The sequence below is a fragment of the Dromiciops gliroides genome, chromosome 3 (assembly GCF_019393635.1).
Source record: "Dromiciops gliroides isolate mDroGli1 chromosome 3, mDroGli1.pri, whole genome shotgun sequence".
Lineage (NCBI taxonomy): Eukaryota > Metazoa > Chordata > Mammalia > Microbiotheria > Microbiotheriidae > Dromiciops > Dromiciops gliroides.
The window spans coordinates 559,227,583-559,253,327 of NC_057863.1; the positions used below are offsets into that span (position 1 = coordinate 559,227,583).

Consider the following 25,745-nt stretch of genomic DNA (forward strand, 5'->3'; position numbering starts at 1 on the left):
CAAAGTGGAAAGCCAACATTTCCACATGGGGAATAGAATATAAAGCAAGCATGGTATAATTTCTTCCTTAATCTCTGACCAAGGCTAGCAAAGGAGAGGAAGCTGGAGACCCGCTTCCCCTTTCCCTTTATATATGGCCAAGGCTCCTTAACAGTTGTGTTTTTACTTTTGTTTTTAATATTTCACCCTCAGGTATTCCATAAGAATCACATGCAGACTCTGTAAACCATTTGCAAGAATCAAATAAATCCATTATCAACTATTTCAATCCAGTAACAACACATATGCCAGTAAGGCCTTGCAGTGACTGAAGGACATAATGGGGTTTCAGAATTAACCCCACAAACATCTCTTTTGACTTGCAGACCTGGTGCCCAGTACCTTGGCATGACACAGATGACAAATATTGGCCTGACTCACCTTCAGAGGAGAAATGTGGGATTGCAAGACATATCCATGCACATTTTCTATTTGTGACAGGTTCTTCTCCGACACGTGAACAAGTTCAGGTCCTCTTACTTCATGGGTTAGACGAGGTAAAGTATGATCATGTGGAACATCTTCATCTTGATAGCGATACTTCTGGGAAAAAAGAAAAAGGCATCAGTTCTGGGAAAGGGTGAAACTCTGAAAATCAAGGTTCACTCATTTATTGAGCTCTGACATCAATCGACAAGACAGTTGTTTTTGCCAAACAAGCATCATTTACAATCTCAGCTGGAGGTCAGCCATGCTCCAGGACAAGCACTTTGAATATCGAATGTGATATAATTGGTACCTGAAGCAAATTATGTCATGAAGAGGCTGCTGGTGGAATGGAAAGAGAGCTGGCCTTGGAGGCATGAGACCTGGTTCAGTTAGGGCCTAGCTCCTACACACTGATGGTTTTGTTACTTCAGATATGTCAGTTTTCCTCTCTGAGATTATTTCACCTTTAGTAAAATTGCGATAATATATCTTATACAATGGTGTGAGGAACAAACTTTGTACACTAAAATGTTCTTAGAGAAATATAGGCTATTATTATTATCATCCATTTTAAATCCCTGTTGATGATCTCTAATATTAGGTGTGAGGCAACTTGAGGGAGAGAGAGGAGGCAATATGTACTAGGGCATACAAACCAACATAGCCACTATCCTGATTCAGATCCTGATGGGGACAATCCAGAAAACTGAACTCAAGAGCCTTAGGAATAGGGGGCAGCTAGGTGGTGCAATGGATAAGGCACTAGCCTTGGATTCAAGAGGATGTGAGTTCAAACCCAGCCTCAGACACTTACTAGCTGTGTGACCCTGGGCAAGTCACTTAAACCCCATTGCCCTACAAAAAAATAGAGCCTTAGGAATAGCAGAGCCCCTCAAACTACTGCTTCCAAACCACTTCCTAAAAGATGTTTTTCCTTGTCACCACCAGCAATGACTACTGACCAAATGTGACCAATAGGCAGATGGGTAAAGAGGCCCTACAAGTGACAGCAAACTGCCTACTTCCAGATTAGCACTCACCGTGATCATCTGGCTAAATAATTCCTGTAGGGAATTCTCCAGCCATCCCTACCAATAGCCAATCAACTGTCACAAACAGGGCAGATAAGACAATCTACCTGAAGCAGCAAGAAACCCAGATGAAGAGACAGGAAACAGCTTGTGCCAGTCAAGTTAAACCATCCCCAGCACTTTGACTCCAGTCTCCTCTCAGATACTCAGACAAGGGATTGCCCATCACCCTCAACCCCAGATCCTTGGAAATAGCAATGCTTCCACTCCAGTTCCTTAAACAGTATCCTGTGATGCAAAGCTTGTTGGAGATGCAGCCTGGCAACTGCTCCTGAAGGTGCTACAGCCCAAACTACTGAAGACCCAGAAAAGAAAATTCTTGCCAAAGTCCTATGCTGGAAACCAAATGCTTCAATATCAGAAACTGTTATAAATGTATCAGTGGAAATAACATCAAAGGAGAAACCTAAGCATCTACTTTGCCACTTCACCCTAAGGATCGTGGGTCTTTCCCGTCAGACTTGCAGCTGAAACTGTCCATATTTATTTGCTATCTCTACCATTTGAATGTGAGCTTCTTAAGAGAGGGTAATGCCTCCTTTTCCTATTTATAGGACCAATACTTAGCACAGTGTGTTGCATATAGTAAGTGCTTAATAAATGCTTTATCTGTTCATTCATGTATGGATAGTCAATACAGTCATGCTCCCTTATCTATGAGTCAGTGCCTGACTCAGTTCCCCTCGCCATTGCAAATCTTGACCTCATTTAGCAGGAAGTTGAATATATATTAATATTCTCTAAAAAATCTAATTTGCCAGTTTCTTAATCTATTTATCTCTTATGACTTTTTCCATTGCACTTAATCTACAAGCTTTTTTTTTTTTCTTTACTGAAGCAAAACAATCAGGCTACTCTTTCCCAACTGATTTACAACAATGATTATTCCAAATTTTCTTATCTCAAATCCATAAAATTATTGACTTTATAATTATAAAGCATTACTTTTTAAAAGCCTCTTTATAATACTTTTCTTTAAGGGTGGAGATGTTGAAAGGGAATACATCATCTTGCTGGGCTTCAGTTTCTTAATCTGTAAAATTGGTGATTTGGACTGTTGTGGTTGTGGTTGTTTAATTTTTTTCAGTTGTGTCCAACTTTACATGACTCCATTTTGGAGTTTTCTTGGCAAAGACACTGGGGTGGTTTGACATATCCTTTCCCAGCTCATTTCACAGATGAAGAACTGAAGCAAAGAGGGTTGTTATTGTTTTGTCCTTCATTCTCATTCTCTCTCTCTCTCTCTCTCTCTCTCTCTCTCTCTCTCTCTCTCTCTCTCTCTCTCTCTTTCTCCCCCCCCCACCAGGGCAATGAGGGTTAAGTGGCTTGCCCAGGTTCACTCACACAGCTAGTAAGTGTCAAGTGTCTGAGGCTAGATTTGAACTCAGGTCCTCCTAAATCCATGGCTGGTGCTTTATCCACTTCGCCACCTAGCAGCCCCTTTGTCCTTCATTCTCAAAAAGCATCATAACGTTGGGGTAATGTCATGACTTGCTCTGAATTGGATTTAAGTTAGGGAGGACTGTGCAAGTTCACCAACCTCACTCTCTCTTCCAGAGTCATCTAGGTCTGGTGGCAAGACATATCAGGATGATTAGATATGGCCGAAGATGTTTAAGGCAATTGGGATTAAGTGAATTGCCCAGGGTCACACAGCTAGTAAGTGTCTGAGACCATATTCGAAATCATGAAGTTGAATCTTTCTGATTCTAAGCCCAGTTCTCCGTCTACTGTACCACCCAAATGGATTGGGGCTTGTTGACCTCTAAAAGTCACTTTCAGTTTCAAGTCCATGAATCTCTGCACTTTATTCCACTATAAACTCTTGTTCAAACAGAGGGTTGTTCAGAGATTGACAGTCCATTTATTTATTCTACTGTCCTTTTCATTGGTTCTTGAATTCCCTATTTATTATTTGTTAGCAACTCATAAGCTCATTAAATGAAGCAGTATGGCATAACAAACAGAAAGTGGGCTTTGGAGGAATGCCTAGATTTCTACAATTTAAAAAGAGGTGAAATTGGGGCAGCTAGGTGGCGCAGTGGATAGAGCACCGGCCCTGGAGTCAGGAGTACCTGAGTTCAAATACGGCCTCAGACACTTAACATTTACCAGCTGTGTGACCCTGGGCAAGTCACTTAACCCCAATTGCCTCACCAAAAAAAAAAAAAAAAAAAAGAGGTGAAATTGAAGTAACAAATCTCTGCTAATTATGACCTGTGTGAAATTGGGCCTCCATTTCCTCATCTGTAAAATGGATTCATTGAATTTGCCCTTTTCAGCTCTAGATCTATGAGACCACATCTGATCGCAGATGATCAAATCCTGAAACCTATAAATCACTCGTGATTCATTAGGGGAAGATTTAGAGTAATGGGCAGAATGTGGTTATTTTGTTCTTAGTTTGATTTGAGTTGCCTGTGTTCCCTCTGCTCCATGATAATTGGAATCATTAGGCCCCCTTGTGGATGAAGTTGGATATTTATCCTAGATCTTCTGGGCTAGGCATTGTTAAGGGCTTTGTAATCCTTTTACTGGGTTTGATGTTCTCTCTCCCACTCTTGCTTTCAGGATAGAAGCAGTGAATGTTAGCTTACTTCTCAGAGAGAAGTAAAGTCAGGTTTGGGCTGCTGCTGTCAATTTCAGATTGTCTATGTCCTGAAGCATAAAGATCCAAATTTCCTTATGCATCAAAAGGGAATTCACCAAAAATGAAATGAATTACAGTAATCTACCAGAAGAAGTCTGAAAGCTTTAAAAGGAAGCATTTATCCGTATAAAAATATATCAGTTTATCTCCCTTATTATGTTCAGATGTTGACACATCAAAAAAGAAGTTTTTGAACTTGTGAAATGTCATAATGGGCTTGTTTTACATAACTTCCTTTCTTGAGACCCAAGACATGTGCCACTAGCAGACAAATCATTAAATTAGAAAGTCAAAATCATATGACAAAAGTTCACTTTATGTGCTTATGAAGTCAAATATTGTTACAAAGAACCCCACAGTCTTGTATAAGCACTAGCCTCTTGATACCTAATATAGCCCTCAAATAAGATTTCCTTATTTCCTTTTTTCCTTATTTGGTAAGCATTATGCATCTCATTTGGTTAGGGATCATAAGTTTAGAGCTAAAAGGGGAGCTAGAAGTTTTCTTTTCCAACCCTCATTTTCTACATGAAGAAACTGGCATTTGTTTTTTTATTGTTTTTTTTTGATTGCATGCTTTTGTGATTTAGTAGAGCATAGAATTGACACAAGCTGCCCAAGATGCAAAATTGAACTAACTGCAAGATACAGCTCCTTCTGACTACAGATCAACAAGAGGGGAAAGGAGATAGCTTGCTTGCTTTGTCATTTAGTGAGCACTCTTGTCGATCTCAGCACCAGGCTTAACTCAGCATCCCTACAGTGCATTGCATTTTGAAGACCTGTGATTTTCTCCCATTGCCTGTTTCCTTCCCCAGGACTGATCTCAACCCTTTCCAAACTGAGGATATGGTTTAATGGGTTATTCTGATAAAAAAGGATTGTTGGCTTGATCTTTAGTCATGTTGCCTACATAGCTCAGCAAGTCAAAAGGAAAGATGACACATTATCCAGCAGGTAACTGGTGCTCAAAGCCTTTCTATTTGCTGGGTTTTCCCAGAGCCTGCTTTCCACTGGAATAGACTTCAGGAGCCCAGGGTTACCTCTAAACTATGTTACACATTAAGGAGACTATGAAATTAGAATTATTATTTCTCCCTCTTATCACATGCTTTTCACAGGAAGATGCCTGTGTACCAGTCAAATATTCAAGAGAAAGATAATCCTTTTCTTCAGTCACTTTTATCAGTAATATATATGACGAAGGAAAAAATACTCCTTTCTTCTGACCTCTGCCTGATATGCTGCTCCAGGGCACAAGATGAAGAGGCTCTTTGTACACACACACACACACACACACACACACACACACACACACACACACACACATGCATCTGTGCTCAAAGAAGAGGATGACAGGAGATCTAACAGCCAATGTCTTTGAGTTTAGAAGGCATGACTCTTCTAGTCATCCCCTCCCTTCTCGGTTTTCATCCTTGGCCCTCCCCTTATTGAAAAAGGGGAAGAAAAGTCTGATTGGCTTCTGTGCTACATTTTGGGCCACACTAAAACAAAACACCATTACCATAGTGGATAGAAGAATAGACTAGGAGTCATGTGGAAACATCTCCCTTAGCTCCAATTTCCTTATTTGTGAAATGGGTATGATTTCACCTTTGGTATGTACTCATAGTTTTGTTGTGAAGTTCAATTATCATCCTATACCTAAACCAGTTTGCAAATTTTAAAGTACTACCTAAATTTCTGGGAAGGAGGGAGAGTAGAGGTGGTAGCAGTAGGAATTATATTCTTAGCTAAGACACTAATTAGATGATCTTGGGCAAGTCAATTCACCTGTTTGAACATCTTTTATGTCATCTACAAATGATGGAAATATACACTTGCACTACCCATCCCACATGGCTGTTCAAATTAAAGTGTTTTATCAACCCAAATGTGCTTTAGAGATAGGAGTTACTTCTTCTTTTTACATTCCTTCTTCAAAATGAGAAAGTTGAACTAGTACATTATTGTCAGTAGATTTGGGATCACATTTGGGCTCAACTCTGAACTTTGCTTCTAAATGTCTGTGTGAGGTTGGGAAAATCATTTAAACTCTCTGAGCCTCAAAACTATAAAATAAGGAGATTGAACAAGACCTCCGAGGTTATTCCCTGCTCTTAAACCCATGATCTTTTTAATCTCTAACATTCTATAATTCTCCTATAAGCTGCAAATAAGAAGCATGTTAGGGTTGAAGAAATAGGATTTTCAGGTGGATGAGATCTTAGCAATCAAAGTTAACAACTCACTTAACCAAAGAAAAGGAAGAGATATCATTTAGAAACTTTTAATGCTTAAGCAGTATTCTGAGAGAGTTAAGCAGGGTAATATAGAACACATCTCATGTGCTCCCAAGCATTTCATTAAATGATCAAAGGCTACTTCTGGAAGTTGACAAACAGTAGCTACTTTGGGAACATATCTGCAATTCCAACACAGTGGTGAGTGTCACTTCCCACACTCAGCAGAGGTTATCTTTTTGCTCCCATGGTAAAGAGAGGGAGGAGTAGGGGGAACACTGAGCTAATGAGTGAGGAGGGAATTAAAGAATGAATGAATGAACAGTTCACAACTTGAAAGGAGAATGAGAACAGAAGGACTGGGGGAGTGAGAAGGGGAAGTGATAACTGAGATCAAGAGCTACCCAGGCAATGCGATCTTGAAAAGAAATACAGTAAGCAAGAAAACTCAGAAGGTGACGGTGAAATGAACATTTCCCTCCCTTTCCAGCTCCCTCTCTCAAAAATGCTAAGTAACAACACTGTGGAAGTGAAGAAAGAGAGGTGGGAGAGATCCTTGAGGGCAAAGATGATATTTTATGTCTTCATATTCTCCATACGCATGGCTTGTAACTGGTAATAAATAAATATGTAATTTCATGTACCCTTGTATGCTTCCTCTTTCTTCTCTCCATTTTCATTGCTCACTGTGAAATTTGAGCACATTTGCATGCATGCATGTACGTATGTATGTGCTCTCGGACACACACATTCATTCTCTCTCTCTTTCTGCCTTCCTCTTTTTGTCTATTTCCTTCTGCCCTTCTCCCGCTCCTGGCTTCTCTTCCCCTTCTTAAACTGATCCCATTGCATGAAGGATCCCACTTTAGTATTATTCCATAATTATGAAGAAGTGATCCAGCACTTTCTATATTCCCCCACCTGCTCATTAGGCTCATAACCCAATCCTTCACTGGATCTGGTCTCTTAATCCTGGCTTCATTTCACCTAGAATCCTGAAAGCATGCATTTCATCTCATTGCCATATAGAAAAAACAGAAGAATCTATCATTTATTGCTTACAGATAATCTTTTCTTCGTTACATGTGCACACATATGCACACATATGCACACACACACACACACACACATATATATATATATATATATATATATATATATATATATATATATATATATATATATATATATATTCCTGCAAAGCATCAGATCATAGAACTGGGAATGGTTGAAATCCTGCCCTTAATACTATGCTGCTAAGAGAAAGTCACAACAACTTTGTGTCTTAATTTCTTCAACCATCAATTGGAACACAAGAAAACCAAGGCATCCCCAGGCATTTTATCATCTGACCTGTGGCTATCCCCATTTCCCTCTTCTTGGGACAGTCATCCCTCCAGGTTTTGTCTCCACAGATAATGCTGCCTTCCTTTGGTGAATTAATTTTTTCTCCTTTGGAAGTACCAGCTGAGATGGCATTACCCTGATGGGTGAATGAGTACAACTTATCTAACCCATCATATTTTTTTTTCATTCCAACTAGCCAAAGAGCCACAGGAAATCAAGGTCCTACTTGACTAGTTTCCCTGAACTTACTTTACACTTTTGTGCTGGGAATAATTATCAAATCTATAATACTACTGCTATAGAAATAGTATCAATCAGTTACTTAACATATATTAATGATTGCTTAATGTGCTGGGATCCATGGTAAGGGTCAAGGCTGCAAATAAAAAGCAACTTACTCCATTTTAATGGAGGAGATAATGTGTATAAAAAAACATATCCAAGATAAATATAGAGTAGATAAAAGGTAATCATAGAGATGAAAAAGACAAGAGAATGAAAATCTACCAATTGCCCAATGATTTTAATCCCTGTGATGCCCTAGAACAAAGCTCCCTCCCCTGGAAAACATCCCCTTATGTGCCCCGTTCCCTCTTATTATTAAGCTCCTAATATTTGTATTACACCAAGATTTGCAAATATTATTTCATTTTGTCCTCACAACAACTCTGGAATTTAGGTGCTATGATCATACCCATTTTACAATGAAGTTATTGAAGCAGATATAGGATGAGACAGAGGCTGGATTTCCACTCAAGTCTTTCTGACTCCAGGTCTAGGGCTCTATCCACTATGTCACCTAGATGCATCTATGCCATATTAGAATGAAAACTCTTTGAGGCCAAGGACTATGGTTTAAGCTTTAATTTTCTTATCTCTGGTGCCTAGTACATAGCAAGAGCTTAACAAATTCTTTTAAAAGTGACTCATTCATTCAAATAATGACATGTGTCTCACAAGGTTATCGCAAGATGCAAATATGATACTTCATGTCAGGTATTGATAAACTTAAAAGTACTACTTAAGTGTCAGTTGTTAGTATTCTTTCTTGGAGCTCTCACTATGCTATAAGCACCTGCAGAGAAGGGACCAAGACTTAAGTTGTTTTTGGTCCCTCCTCAAAGTGACCATCCCCTGCTGCCTTACCCATGTGACCTTAGTCAAACCACTGAGCCTCTCTGCACCTCAATTTCTTCATTTATAAAAATAAAGAGATGGATGGTGTCACCTCTTAAGTCCCTTCTAACTTTCAATCAGGAGTTCTTATCCTTTTTCTATGTCAAGGATCCCACTGACTGTCTGGAGGAGCCTAGATCTCTTGTCAAGATGCTGCTTGTTGCTTACATTCATAACTGAAAGGAATACTAAATTCAGTTAGAAGGTAATGAATTAGAACTAGAAATCCTATGAAAACAAATGTTGAAAACTATCATTACATGTAACTGGAAAATAATAAAATTCTTAAAAAAAAGAAGGTAGTGAAAATAAATTTCCCCCTATTCAAGTTCACAGAACCCCTGGATATCTCTCTGGACCTCCACATTAAGAACCCCTGCTCTAAATATTTTGAAAACATAAAACTACATCAGAAGAATGCAATCAGAGAAAGAACTGGTAAATAGAAGAATAAAATTATTTTACATGTGTATGTATATATATGCATATATGTACATATAAACATACATGTTTGTGTCTAACAGTAGCCATATCTAAGGTGGGGGAAGGGGAAAAGGGAAAAAATAAGAAATATATAATATAACTTTGCTATATATTTAAAAGGAATAGCATGTTGTACATAATAGATTTGTAGTTTCATATGCAAACATCCTTTTTATTATATTACATTGTGGAAATGCTTGTTTTATTCCATAAATAAAAAGTAGATTAAAATAATGTTTTCATTATTACTGTGGAATTTTATGCAATATTGTATAAGGGAGGTTGTACGAGATAATCTAGAAGAATTCAATTAAAGTGTTACTTCTGACATATACTAGATGTATGACCATGGGAAAATCATATAACCTCTTGATTCCCAAGAAACTTTCTAAGATTATATGCCAGAGACAATTGCTTTTCTGCATCAGTAGAGGAAGTTTTTCAAGGCTTAGAAATTTCCCACAATGAAATCACAAGTCCAGACACAAATAAATAAAATAAAAATAAATAATAAAGGAAATAAAATTATTAGTATTTTCTATAGCAAAATGGCCTCCTCCCAACTGTCTTCATTCCCACAAATAAAAGCAAGCTTTTGATTTGTTAAAAAAATGTTCTCATACAAAGCAGCAGTCATGTATTTTGGAGAAGTACAAGCTATTAATTAAATTGAGACCACACCTGGCTGGCCCTGGGTGGGGTGTTGTTCTCAGAAACTGAGGACTTTGAACTCAGCCAGGAGACCACCTGGAGGTCCAGTAAGCCAATCTAGCCAATCGGCTTGAAAGACAGCCCCTTCCAGGGTAGGGAGACAGGAAGTAGGAAGTGCTCTGTCTCTTTCATTCCAGAACCTGGAGTTGGTAGCTGAGGAGAAGGAGAAGGAGTCCTGTCTGAACCCTTGGAATGATAGGTTTCTTTTCTTAATTTTCTGAACTCCACATATTCTCTCTTTACTAACCCCTAATATACTTTATTTCCAAAGGTTTGTCATGCCGGGGTGGGAGTGGGGATAAGCTCCCACTCTCTATAAAATGCTCCAATAGCGTGCGTCTCAAATAGCCTCTGACAACCGAAGCCCAACTCCTGGTCTTCTCCTGGCAGAACTGTTTCCATTAACAGGAGAAGGGGTGAAGGTGAGTCACTGGCACCTTAAAACCAGTCACTTTGGGCAGGTGGGGCTCATTAACCTTGGCAGGCAACCTGCCTAGGGGAAGGAAACCCTGATTTTAAACGTCCGCTGCCTTGCAGCTATACCCATATATGGGAAAGGCTTCGGGAGTTAACCCTGAGGAAAAATCAAGAGTCGGAGTCCCTTAGGCTGTTGGATGTTGGACATCACATCCCTCTGGCAACTCCTGCGGTGGTACTGGTGCCAAACTGTACTGGCTCTGGCTCTCCTTTGGATCCACCAGTGTTGCAGAGAGGGAAAACCTGCTGCATGGGCAACAGCTTGTTTTCCATATAGATCCGCCCAGGCCAGCCCCCTGGAGAGGACACTCCAGCTACTCCTCATGGCGTAGATACAACACAGGATGCAGCAGTTACCGGTTATAAGTCACTCGGGAGCTGCTGGTCCCTTATCGGACTGCACAGCCACACTATGGCCTGTGGCTCTTCAAGGTGCTGATTCATGGTCGTCTGCGACTGCTGGAAGCCTACTACTAATATACTTTAATAAACGTTTAATGCCTAAACTGTTGCTGAAGCTTCTAATTTATAAATAAATCCTAGGGTTCCCCCCCCCGACAATGGTGACAGATTTTAAATATCACAGAATAAAACCTGTACATAAATAATCCCAATACAAAAGGTAGTAATACTGATAGATCAAACATCAATAATGTGCAAGGAAAATTTAGAGAAGTGAGAAACACATTTATCTGGGAGGTTCTCTGGGAGATGGCCTTTGAAGGGACAAAAGGATTTGAACAGGTTAAGTATCAAAGCAGGATTTTCTATTCTACATAGCAAACAGTGGACTGGTATTTTAGGCTCATATGAGTTAGAGTTAGAAGGGACCACCATCAGCCATCTAGTCCTCATTTTGGAAATGAGGAGACTGAGACCCAAGGAGATCAAATGACTTGGCCAAGGTCACACAGGTGGTGTCAAGGAAACTTGGAGCTGAATTTCAAAATAGCAAGTGTCTTTGTTGTATGTGTAACCTTAGATATGACCCCAGGTTTCTCTTAAGACAGAGCCAGTACTGTTATACCATGTAGTCCTGGCTAATACCTGCAACATGGAACATAAAGAACAAGGTCAGTGGAATGTGAGCTACTTGATAGCAGGGACTGTGCTTTTGCTTTTGTTTATATTCAGTGCCTAGAAGGCATGGAATATGTTTTTAGAAAATGTTTGTTGACTGACTTTCTCCTCCCACTTCCACTCTAAATATAGAATACATTGAAATAAGACCTCAAGCCTTAATCAGAAGGTTGCTGGGTAAAGTGAGAGGAATAGCCTCAAAAATCATTAGGATGGTAACATTTTTCAAGTTTGTATGAGATATCCACTGCATTTCAAATTTATCTACTCTGATATATTTACTTACTTTGCCCTTGGGTTTAGGGAAAGATTCCTCTTAAAATGCTCGGTTGGGCAGCTAGGTGGTGCAGTGGATAAAGAACCAGACCTGGATTCACGAGGACCTAAGTTCAAATTCAGCCTCAGACATTTGACACTTACTAGCTGTGTGACCCAGGCAAGTCACTTAACCCTCATTGACCTGCCAAAAAAAGAAATGCTCTGTTTATTGTGTGTGTGTGTTTTTAGTATTTTATTTTTCTCCAATTATATGTAAAAACATTTTTAACCTCCATTTTAACAACTTTGAGTTCCAAATTCTCTCCCTTCTTCCCTCCTACCCTCCTTTGAGAAGGCAGGCAATTACATATAGGTTACACATGTGTAGTCATACAAAATATTTCCATATTTGTCATGTTACAAAAGAAAACAGCCAAAAGTCCTCAAGAAGAATAAAGAAAGTGAAAAAAAAATATTATGCTTCAAGCTGTATTCAGACACCATGAGTTCTTTCTCTGGGGATGGATAGCATTTTTTCATTACATGTTCTTCATAGTTGTCTTGGAGCATTGTATTGCTGAGAATGGATAAGTCATTCCCAGCTGATCATCTTACAATATTACTGTTACTTTATACATCATTTATTGTTTTTTAATATTTCCATTTAACGGATATGCTACTATAACACCCAGAAAGATCAATAGCTGCATCTTCTTTTCTCTACTTTCCCCTATCTTATTCTGTTCATTCATCTCCCTCTTTGCCCTATGGATCCCATATCAAAGAAGGCCTTGTGTTCTATGAGCAAAGCAGAATTGCACTTGCTTAAAAGATACACAAGATACACAAATTTAGAGACATCTCCACTCCAAATGGTCACAGGGACTATTTGTGCCCAACCACAGGCTGAGCCTTCCAAACTCATATTGGCCAGATCAAGCCAGAGTTGGACATATTGAACCTTGTCTCCAACACAGTGATGTAATTTTAGTCCTCTTGAGAATAAAGGACAACAACCACTACATTTCACTCCTTTCTATAACTTCCTTGAGCAAGTCAGGAGGAAGTTGTACTTCCTATATAACTTGAAAAAAAAAACCATAGGATCATTGATCCCGACTTGAGAAGAGACCTTGAAAGAGACCTCAGTAACCACCTTATACAATCACATGTTCTTTTTTCTCAAGAGTAAACCTTGGCCCAGATAGACCACATGATGCATTCAGTGTTACAAGGCTCATAGCAGGATTTGAACACAGAACCTCAGACTTTCACTGTGCCCCACTTATGATTGTAAGCATGGGATGTTAGGTCCTCAGTCCTTTTTTATTTTATTTAGCAATCTTGGACAGAATTAGTGGTTGTGGAGACAGAAGCATCAGAAAGAAGGAAAAGATAGAAGAGGTAAGAGAAGGGAAGGAGTGAAGAAAGACCCCTTGGACAATGAAGCCCTACTTCCCATCCCAGAAGAGTAAAAATCTGATAAATTAGGTAGGTGGTACAACAGATAGATGCTGGGACTAGCATCAGGAAGACTCATCTTCATGAGTTCAAATCTTGCCTCAGACTGTGTGACCCTTGATAAGTCACTTAGCCCTGGTTGCCTCAGTTTCCTCATCTGTAAAATGAGCTGGAGAATGAAATGGCAAACTACTCCAGTATCTTTGCTAAGAAAACCCCAAATGAGGTCACAAAGAGTTTGACTCAATTGAAAAATGATTCAACAACAAAAGCAGTGTGTCTGTTTTTCCCCAATCCTCAATTTATGGGCTATCTGGTAGCTTACACAGAAATTGTACTATAAGTTATTATTTCAGCTCCATCTCTGTCTTTTAGTGCCACTATAAAGCAGTTATTCTGTAGATGAAGGACACCTTCTCTCTTACTCTTTAGTTGCATTATTTTGGAAACTGGAAGCTTTCATTAGTGTATGTCATTCTAGGTACAGAAACTCCCTACATACATGTTCTGCAACTTAAAGGTTGTCTAGAAGCACTTAAAGGTCAAGTAATTTGACCAGAATCACTTAGCCAAAATGATTCAGAGGTAGAATTTGAACCCAGGTTCTTCTGATGCCAAAGCCAACTCAGTATTCACTATATCATGCTGTTTCTCTCCTCCATTCCTTGTAGAACTCAAATGTTGAATGAGTGGATGCTGGGATGAATGAATAAGAAAATGACATGCATATTAATGCAATGATACTTACCAGCAACTCAAAAAGGAACAGAAAATAAAGCTTTATATTTAAAAAGCCGGTATTTTAAAAGTGTGTCAGAGTAATCAAATAATTAGCAGCCTGGGAATAAGAATGGAAGATTTATTTGAGGGGAAAAAAGAAATATCCTTCTAATGAGGAGAATTTGCCAAGGCTGTGCAATTATTGCAGCCATTCAAAAACAAAACAGAGAGAGAGCTTTAAATATGAAGGAGAAGAATATGGGTACTGCTCTATTCTAGAAACAAATCACCAAGGCTAAGTAGAATAAGGGCTTAAAATAATATAGAATTGAGTTATTTATGTATCTATGTATTAATGATTAGTATGATAATTTATTCTGCATTTGTCCTCTTGGTTATTTTAACTTATTGCACAATAGATAATTAGGAGATTTACTAGTTCAATAATTTCACAAATATTAGCTCATCCATTCATATAAAACTATGCAGTCAGTAATTTGTTCCCTTATTTTTTTTTTAACAAAACATGAAATAGTTTAGAAAAATCTTATAGTATGGCAAAAAAGAGAATCATACCAGGAATTGAAAGGAGGGTTCTAATCCTAGCATTGGTGGGAACTTGTGGCAGCACTTTTGTTTTATCACTGAACCTCTGTGGACCTGATTTAATTACCTATAAAATATGTGACTTCTAGGGACTTTTTAAGATCCCTCTATCATATAATAATGAATAGATCACTGGACTTGGTGTCAAGAACCTGAATTAATTGAATTTGGACTCTGACTCTTAACAGCTGTGGGACTCTAGGCAAGTCACTTAACTTGTATGAGCCTCAGGTCCCTTGGCTGAAAATGGGGGAAATAATACCTATGATATCTATCTTACAGATTACCATGAGGCTGAAATGAGATAAAGTATATAAAGTGATTTATAAACTTTAAATCACTATACAAATATTAGTTACTATTATTTTATCCCTAAATTATCATGATATACATACTGATGAATGAATCATACATTAGAAGTCCAAAGGATGAACCAGTCAGGGATTCCAGTTCCCAATGGTTCTTAGTGATTTCTTCTTGATATCCAGTCCATCAATAACAGTTAGTAAGACTTTGAACTAAAATAGTTTCTAAAAATTTGTTTGTTTGTTTTTGAGAGGTGGTGAGACTACATTTTATAAGTGAAGCCTGAGGAATATAAATGATTTAAAAAATGAATCTCTAGGGGGCAGCTAGGCAGCGCAGTGGACAAAGCACCAGCCCTGGATTCAGGAGTACCTGAGTTCAAATCCAGCCTCAGACACTTGACACTTACTAGCTGTGTGACCCTGGGCAAGTCACTTAACCCTCATTACCCAGGGAAAAAAAAAGAATCTCTACTGGTAAAATTTTCAACATCATTGTCTGAGCTGTTTTCTTTTTTGAATGGAAGGGAGGATATCACTTCCCAATGCTCCATAAATCATAATCATAGCACATAGGAGCTCATTTATTTGGCCTATATCCAAGATTAGCATGTGTTCAGTTTTCACTCAGGAACTTGTTACTTTGTATAATGTACATGTGAAAGGTATTGAATCCCTTGACAATTTATAGTTATTGATTATTTGTATTTTTCATATATTATCAATTTATTCATCTTTAGAGCTGAATTATGTCTTAGTGATGCTTACTTGCTTATAAAAAGTGACTTTATTTGGTGACAAAAAGTACTGATTCCTTCCTGGTCAGTTTATATTCATTAATGATATACGATTAAAGTTGCCCAACTGGACCACTAAGAATCTCTTTACCAAAAACGTGGTCAGTATTAATGCAGAGATGGAAAATAAAGTCCATCTCCAGAATCAGATTTGGAGAGAATTATTAAAACCTGTCTCCCAAATTCCATCATAGCCTTTCCTTGAAGACAAAGGGGAAGCATTTCTAATGCATCCTAACTCTTTGTCCATAGAAAGCCATGGAAAGACACAATCTCAGAGGAAAATCTATTGACTTCCTGAGCTTTATTCATTCTTATCCCTTGATTTTCTTAGCAGTGGCTTTTAGCTCAGATCTGTTGTTGTTTGTTGTTGTTGTTGTTTATTGTTGTTTTTTTCCTTTATTCTTGAAGAGGACTATGACATCATGGTGATAATCATGACTTGTAGTGAACTGGATTTAAGTGAGGGAGGACTGTGCAAAATCACCAGCCTCACTTTCTTCTCCAAAGCCATCTGGGTCCAATGGCAAGATATACATTAGGATGACTGAAAATGGCCCTGGATATTTAAGACAATCGAGGTTGAGAGACTTACTGTCCTTCCAATGTCTTGGTTTCTTAGACTGATCCTATTTTGACTTTAATATTTCCCAGCTTCCCCCAACCCCAAACTCATGAGAACTCTGACGACTAAATGGTGAAACTGACATTGTATGTTCATTCAAATTGTATCCTGGCATCAGGGAATTTGGAGTTAGAAATATTCCTGGAGATATCTAGCCCTGTCCTGCTCCACTCTACCTTCTCCCTTTTGCAGAGATGAATAAAATGAGGGACCCAGGCTTAAAACAGTTTCCAAAGGTCACAGTCAGTAAACAAGGATCAGATTTTGATGTCCTCCAATCCTTTAATGTAGAAGCTGCTAGATCTTGTGCTATCCTGACTGTGGCTCCACAGAACTTGAACTGTTTCTTTTTGGCAGCTTGCAATATTTTCTCCTTGACCTGGGAGCTCTGGAATTTGGCTACAATATTCCTGGGAGTTTTCATTTTAGGATCTCTTTCAGGAGGTTATTGGTGGATTCTTTCAATTTCTATTTTACCTTCTGCTTCTAGAATATCAGGGCAATTTTCCCTGACAATTTCCTGGAAGATGATGTCTAAGCTCTTTCCTTTATCATGGTTTTCAGGTATTCCAATAATTTTCAAATGATCTCTCCTGGATAAGGATCAGAATTTGAACCCAGATCCTTTGTTTCTAAACACAGTTCTCTTTTCACTAGTCCATGCTCTCCCTTTTCAGCTTCCTTTTATGTACCTTCATGTACTGTCTTCCCCCATTCAATTATAAGCTTATTTCTATCTCTAGCATTTAGCACAGTGCCTGGAATATAATAGACTTATGCCTTCTATATTTCAAATGTGTCCTATATATTCTACTCATGCAATGGCCTGAAAACCAATATACACTCATGTGTATACAGGGTGTTCCAAATGTCTTAGCCGAGATTTAGAAAGATGTAAGTCCTTACTCAGTACCTACTAGGTTTCAGGCATTTTATTAACACTCTCATTTCATCCTCATAACACTGAGAGGGATTTATTATCCCTATTTTACCATCAAGGAAACTGAGACAGAAAGAAATTAAGTGACTTACCCAAGGTTAGGCATAGAGTAATAGTGTTTGAGGGCACATCTAAACTCAAGCCTTCCTAACTCCAGGTTCAGTGCTCTATATAGCACCTAGCTTAAAAACATACTGTTTTCTGGATCACTTTATATTTTATGAGGGAAAAAATGTAACTGCTTAATAGGAGGGATTTAATCACAATTCATATTTAGATAGTACCCCCAGTTTGGCAAAGTACTTTACTCACAAGTCATTCCAACAGGTCCTCAAAATGTTGTTGTTGTTATTGTGGTTTGTCCTTTTTCTTTTTCTTTTTCTTTTCTTTTCTTTTCTTTTCTTTTCTTTTCTTTTCTTTTCTTTTCTTTTCTTTTCTTTTCTTTTCTTTTCTTTTCTTTTCTTTTCTTTTCTTTTCTTTTCTTTTCTTTTCTTTTCTTTTCTTTCTTTTTTTTTTTGGCAGGGCAATGAGGATTAAGTGTCAAGTGTCTGAAGTCAGATTTGAACTCAGGTTCTCCTGAATCCAGGACAAGTACTTTATCCACTGCCCCACCTAGTTTGTCCTTTTTCAAAGAGGACCATGACATTGGGGTGATGGGATGGATGATTAGCACTGAATTGGATTTAAGTAAGGGAGGTGTGCAAGGTCACAAACTTCATTCTTCCGGAGCCATCTGGGTCTAGTGGCAAGATATACATCAAGATGACTGGAGGGGTCTTTATAATAGGCTTGTGAAGCAGATAGTAAGAATTTAACACTGGGAGGAGGGAGGGTCCGAGGTTGGGACTTGCCCAGACATAGCTGGTAAACATCACACCTGGCATTCAAGCTCATGTCTCTATAGACTCCAAGTGCAAAGTTCCTTGAATACTCCACACATTATACTAAGAATTGGTATCAGACCTGTTTTCAAGGTCTACAGAGTGTTTCTAATACATTTTTCAGCTGATTCTCTGAGCAATGCTATAAGCTAGCAACTGAATCAAAAAGTTATTTCAGTCAAAAACAATTTCCTGATTTTAACAGAAAACAAAAAAACAAAAAAAACAAGAGGAGTGACTTTAATTGAATTACAAATCTTTGGAATCTGCTTGTGGCTGAGATCACTTTGTATGCTCCAAAGCACAGGTGGCTATTTTAAGTGCCTTAAGAATAGCTAGAAAGCAGTACTGGTAGTAGGGTCAGCTAGGTGGCACACTGGATAGAGTGCCAGACCTGAAGTCAGGAAGACTCATCTTCCTAAATTCAAATCTAGCTTCAGACACTAGCTGTGTGACCCTGGACAAGTCATTTAATCCTGTTTGTCTAAGTCTCCTCATCTGTAAAATGAGCTGGAAAAGGAAATTGCAAAGCATCCCATTATTTCTGCCAAAAAATCCCAAATGGGATCACAAAGAATTAGACAGACTGAAATAAACCAAACAAATGACTGGTACTGTTGTGAAAAGGGATGTTCTGAACTTTTACTAGAATCTTAAGATACCTTTTTAAAGAATTGATAATTTAATAAATGATTATAAAATACTCTATAATAACAATCTCCATTGTCACTAACTTGGGAGGTATTGTAAGTCATGTTTCCTTCATATTGCTAGATTTCTTTCTTTTTTTTTTTGTGGGGCAAATGGGGGTTAGTAAGTGTCAAGTGTCTGAGGTCGGATTTGAACTCAGGTCTTCCTGAATCCAGAGCCAGTGCTCTATTCACTGTGCCACCTAGCTGCCCCCAATTGCTAGGTTTCTAATTGAAATTACGATTTAAATCTAAGTTAAAAGTGGGCAGAGAAGGGAATTATTCTTGTACCAGGCTAACCCTGGAGAGCTAATTATAATGGAAAGGAAGCATGTCAATTAGAAAGGTCTCTCACTGTATCAGGCACCAGTGACTGAAAAGGTTGCTATCATTGATACCTGTCAGACATCATATAGGACAAACCATCATCTTTCTGATGGCTACCACCACCCTTCCGTAATTAGCAATACCATCAACAACAAGCAATTATTAAGCACTTGCTATGTACTGGACACTGTACTAAGCTATGGATTTTTTTTAAAGGGCAAAAATACAGACCCTGCCCTCAAGGATCTCACATTCAATTCTAGTGAAGGAGATAGCAGGAAAATAGGCAAGATATATATAATGTTCAATGAGAGGTAATCTCAGTGGGAAGGCACCAGTGAGGGGAGGGCTGAGTTCACTAGGAAAGGCTATTTGTAGAATGAGGGATATGAACTTAATCTTGAAGGAAGTCAGGAGACAAAAATGAGGAGGGAGAAATATTCCAGGCCTGGGAGACAGGTGGTAGAAAGACTTCATGTTGGGATCTCTGCTGTCATGTACACAGAATATCAAGAAGCTAACTTCTGAAGCACTGGATAATGACATGGAACTCTTTGTTTTGTAGTCAGGCTTTTACCTGGGTGCTTTGGATTTAGATGGTAATCAATTCTGTCTTGGCCCAGCATGAAATCCCATTTACTCTCCCAGATATCAACTTGGGTCATTTCCTCTTTCCCCAGGAGCCTTCTTTACCTTGAATTCTGTTAACTTTCCCTAATCACCAGCAATCATTAGCTCTATCTCTCCCTGGGGTTCACAAATCCAACATTAAGTTTCTAGACATCACAGGGCATTTGAAGTTAGCATCATATTTGGAGATGCTCAAGCCCTGAAAAAGATGTCACTCATATCCCTTTGCCTCCTCTTCCTTCCAAAGACATTTGTAGGGGGAGAGGTCCCACAGAAACACTGGGGAGATAAAAGCAGTAACCTCACAACTGAGATAGAGAGCCTCACTGAGGGAAAAGGAGCCAGTGAAAAATATGCAAAGCAATGTCCCCTCTGGAAAAAAATAGTTCTTAGACCCTGCAGAAGGTGTCTCCACACTACAGCACTGTTTTCCCACAGGAGAGAACCCCACTAGGAATAGATGTCCTGCAATCTTCACATCTTCCTCAACCCGTGTTTCTTATCCCTTCATTTGCCACCAGCTGCTTTGTTGGTTTTGTCGTTTGATGACTCCATCATCGCTTCCATCATACACAGCCTGGGATAAAGTCATTAGCAGATGAACTCATTGCCAGGAAAAAAATCATCATCTGCTTTGGTATTCATGCCTCGTCAGTACCCTCAGTTGCTTCTGTCTCTCTCATTGGAAGGCTAGAGGGAAGAGCAGAAAAACTCCTCCCGTAAGACTTGCTTTATAGAGGGCTCAAAATTCTAGGGTCCCTTCATTTGCCATCCGCTGTTCTGTTTGGTTTCAACTCCAACAACAACTTCATCACTTCCTCTCAAATAGGTAGTGGCCCTCCCCTTTTCAACTTCCTTTTATGTATTATCTTCCTGCATTATATAGTAAAGCTCCCCCTCTCCCTTCTCTCTTCTCCCCTCTCCCCTCCCTCCCCCCTTTAAAATTTGCATCTAGTGTTTAGCTTAGTGCATGGTACATAATAGATGGCCTAGTAAATGTTTATTGTATGACATTCAAATCTCATTTTAATGGTTATAACTGAAAGCTAATCACTTGCTGCCTAGGTGTCTGCATGATAATACTTTAATTACTGTATTGAGAATCAAAAGAGCTAAATTTCAATCTCCATTCTCTCATTTACCAGCTGATTAGGTAGGCAATATGGCACAGTGGGAAAAAAAATGCTGGATTTAGATAAAGAAGACTTAGGTTCATTCAGATTTGGCAATGTCACATGTGTGACCTTGGGAAAACAGCCTAATCTTTCTTTGCTTTGTTTTTCTCATCTGTATAAAGAACAGGTTAGATAAGATGGCCCATAGAACTCACCCTAAATTCTATTGTTAGGACAGCTAGGTGGCACAGTGGGTAGAGCACCAGGCCTAGAATTAGGAAGACCTGAGTTCAAATTTGACCTCAGACACTTAGCTGTTTGATCCTGGGCTTAACACTATTTGCCTCAGTTTCCTCATTCATAAAATGAGCTGGAGAACGAAATGGCAAACCACTCCAGTGTCTTTGCCCAGAAATCCCCCAAAGAGGCCATGAAGAATAGAACATGACTGAAACTACTGAACAAAAACAAAAGATAAGATGGCCCCTCAGGATTATTCTTACTCTAAATTCTATTATTACTCCCAGTCTATCATGCATTATGCTTAGAATTATTAGGCAGATATACATAATCATGTTATTTAAACTTGGAAAAGACCATAAGATAATCTCTTCTATCTCCTTCATTTTAAAGAAGAAAAACATTGTAGTCCATACAGGGGATGTGACTTGCCCAAGGTCATCAGGGAGTAAGCCGTGATTCAAAACCAGTTGTGCCAGGGATCTCTGTTTGGCCCTATGTTGGTCAACATTTATATTAATAATACTATGAAGACACAGATGTCATGCTTATCAAATCGGAAGGTGACACTATGTTGGGAAGTATAATATATTGGATGACAGTCAGTACCTTCCCCACAAAGATTTTAACATAACAGAATGATGACTGAAATAAATAACATGTAATTTCATATAGTTTAATACAAAGTCTCAAACATGGTTCAAAGAATCAATTGCACAAGTACAAGATTATGAGACATAGCTAGAGAACAGTTTCTATGAAAAATATATAGGAATTTTAGTAGATTACAAGATTGATGTGAATCAACAAAGCATGATATTTAGAACAGTAAAGTGATAATATTGCTGTATTCTTCTCTAGGAAATTCACATCTGAATTTTTGTGTTTAGTTCTGGCAGTCATATTTTAAGATACACCTTAACATTTAAGAAAGAATGCATCCAACATCTTACTAGGATGTTAAGAGGAGTAGAAATCATGTGATATAAGGATAATTTGTAAGACAGGAATATTTTGCCTAGAGAAGAGAACATTGAGAGATACTTCATAGAGGATAATTCGCTTCAAGTGTTAAAGGGTGACATCATGTAGGATTACATTTATTTTTCTTGGTCCCACAGGGCAGAAATAGGAGCAGTGGATACTCAACATAAAGAAATGCTTCATCACAGTTAAAGTTATTCCAATATAGAATTGGTTGCTTTGGAAGGTAATGACTCCCCTACCACTGGAAGTCTTTAAAACATCTGGATGAGTACTTATATGGGTGATTGCAAAGCATATTCTTCCTCGGGCATAGTTTGGACCAGATGCATTCTGTGACTTCTTCCACCTCTTAAATTTTGTGAACAATATACACATTATAAAGTTGTCCCTAAAGGGTTAGTCCTTCCTATAAATGTGTATGATTGAACACAGCTGGACAGAAACTCCTAACAGTATTCTGGCTAGATGAATGTTGGGAATGACCAGAGCTAGGCAAGATTATTTAGGGAATACAATGAAGGACATGAGTTTTTAATAGTGGTAAAAAGTGGGAAAATCATGTCTTTTGGCAAAAAGGAAGGTGTTACGGGTGAGAAGAATGCTGAGTGGGAAGCTAAGAGTGAGGAACCATGAGAAAGTTTTCATAACCAGAATGGAATCTGGGGAATAAAAATGAGATCTGTATGAATTTTCTATTGCTTGCAGCTTGTCAAATACCAATGAGCTGTGATTTCCATCAGTTCATAGCTTAGATAAGTCTAAGGCAATTGCCTGAAGTCTGGAGAGTCTATGGGAATTGCATATGGTATCAGAATTAGTATTCTGAGTGTCAGAGGCAGATTCTGAACTCATGTTTTCCTGATTCCAAGGCCAGCTCTCTATTGACTACAACACACTGCCTCTCTAATCATAGAACAACGATTGAACTACTGGATGTACTATTATCAAGGCAAAGGAAGAAATCAGGAAACATGCTAATTCTTCATTTAAGATGCTTTTATTCTTCCATATATCAAAAATTTGTGCTCTGGCCAGTATTTCTCATTCCATTGAGTTTAGCTCACAAATATTCAGAGTAGCTCTGGGCAGTATGTTGTGGCCAATCTGCTAATGAACTTCATTAGACTGACCCTTAGACAACAGATACACAATTTATTCCTGGGATTTTCCTCAAATCATTTTTTTTTATCATTAGGGACTATCAGAACTTGGGTTCTTCTATGTTAGCTTTTGAGTAAACAAAATGAGCTCTAAACTGTGGTAGGACATTGGAATGAAATTTTTGTGTAGTTTATAATACGATTTAATTGAAATATTTTTTTATCATTTATATAGTTTTAGACAAGACAATATGTCTGTTATCACAAATCAGAACGTCTCTAGTTTTGAAAGGACCCTGAAGGTCATTTAGTCTAACATAACACAGCAGAAATTTCTTCTATAGCCCATTCAACATGTAGTCTTTCTTGAAGACATGCACCAATACTTAGCTGCAAAGAGGACCTTTAAAGATGGAGTTTTTCACCAAAAGTTATGATTTTTTGGAGTGAAACTATGTTCTACTAGCCAATAGGGCTATATTACAAAAAAGATGCAAAAAATCACATTTCAACTGGAGATAAGATTAATACACATGGGTGATTATGACCTTGTTTTTAAACCCTTCAAGTGCTTGACTCTAGTTGTCATCTCCTAAGTTTTTTTTCTCCTCATTATCATTTTTAATTGTTATATTATATACCCATTTCCTTTAAGTGTGAACTCAAGGGCTATGCCATTTGACCTTCCATAAACTCTTTTCAGTTATCACTATTCTGGTTAGATTCAATACATCAGTTCTGTTTTTCCCCAATTATGAAAACTTAAATTTTTGTGTAATGAGTTTATAAGGATACGTTTACCAATTTAACTGTTTACCTATTAAATAAAATGCCCTATCCCTGCCCTCATGAGCTTATAATCAGACAAATTAAAGGACACCCAGAAAACTGTGTCAACACTAAACTAATACATTAAAATGAATTTTATACACATAAAGAGTGACTCAATGTACTCAGCTGTCTGATGTCTTGATCAGAGCAGCTCCTGACAGCATTTTGATAAGCCTGACTGACCAGCCAAATACTAATTATCATGGCTCTTTTGGCCCTTGAAAATATATACCCACCTCATTAGAGATGTTGGGAGGACATGAAATGCAGTGGTGATAAAATCAAAAAGACATGGGGGCCACCAAATCCTACATAAGGATCCCTGTGGGGCACATACTGACAGTTTTAAAATGTAATGTTATCTGTTTTATTGTATTTTTATTTATTTTGGTTAAATATCTATCATGTTTTGATCTGGTTTAAGCCATAGTGGTATCTCAAGTGTTTGCCACCTCTGTATTAATATGTCCAGGTTCTGAGCAAGTTGATTTGCTTACCTGATTTTCCTTCTTACAAGGGAGGGTGTGGTGGAGGCAAACAAGCTGAGGTTAATCTTTATGAAATCTCCACCCATTGCTCATCATTCTGAACTCTGGGGTCAAGGAAAAAAAATCTCATTCTTCTTCCATGTAACAACCCTTAAAATACTGACTCTAGTTACCATATCCTAAGTCCTCTTTTCTCCAAGCTAAATAGCTCCATTTCTTTTGAGTGTGAACTCAAAGACTCGACTGTTTGACCTTCCCTAAATGATCTCTAGTGATCAATGTCCTTTCTAACGTATGGTGTCCCAAAGAATATTCAATGTTTCAAATATGGTTTGACCAAGGTATAGTTCTTTAGATATATGTAATGGTCAAGTCAAAATAAGTTGACTATTATCTAGAGTTTAGTCACCTTGAAATCTCAGACTTTGGAGGGACCTTAGACCACCTAGTAGACTGTAAAGTCCCTGAAGGAATTGATAGTTTCTTTCTTAGATTTGGGACTCTAGTGCTTGGTATAGTCCTTTGAATACTGTTGTTGGTGATGATGATGATGATGGGGGATCCAAACTCATGTTTCATAGCAGAGGGAAAACTCGATGAGAAAACTGCTTCTACCAAAGCATATCAGTAAGTGTTTTGTTCCTTTCTTAGGTGACTTTCTGGGGGCACTGAGGGCTTAAAAGTCTTGCTTAGGGTCAAACAGTAGGCACATGCCATAGATGGAATTTGGACCCAGGTCTTACAAACTGTGACTGTCTCTACACTATACCCTGATTTCTCTATTGGAGTTAAAGAGTAAATAGTTAATAAATGCTTGTTTAATTTAATGGAGTTGAAGAGACCTGCTGTATAATGTTTTTGTCCATACTGCATGAGAAATAGTCTATTAAGGTTGGAAAGGATTATAGTCTATGTTGAGAGTAAGACTCCTAACCCCAGAGAAGTCAGAGATATTTTGACGTATTAACTAACAAGAATGATAGCAAAGATGGCAATTCATTTATATAATACTTGTTGTT

The 25,745-nt window shown here is 38.2% G+C and overlaps 1 protein-coding gene across 7 annotated transcripts in view; it reads right to left on the reverse strand.

The window, feature by feature from the left end:
• DLG2 (discs large MAGUK scaffold protein 2) overlaps positions 1 to 25,745 on the reverse strand; it is a 2,692,860-nt gene that overhangs the window by 1,358,671 nt on the left and 1,308,444 nt on the right. For 4 of the 7 annotated variants that reach the window (XM_043992745.1, XM_043992735.1, XM_043992740.1 and 1 more), the window contains one exon: positions 421 to 582. In XM_043992745.1, the coding sequence (XP_043848680.1) occupies positions 421 to 582 (162 nt within the window). The remainder of the gene's footprint in view (positions 1 to 420; positions 583 to 25,745) is intronic. The other 3 variants (XM_043992737.1, XM_043992741.1, XM_043992738.1) reach the window with 1 other exon arrangement.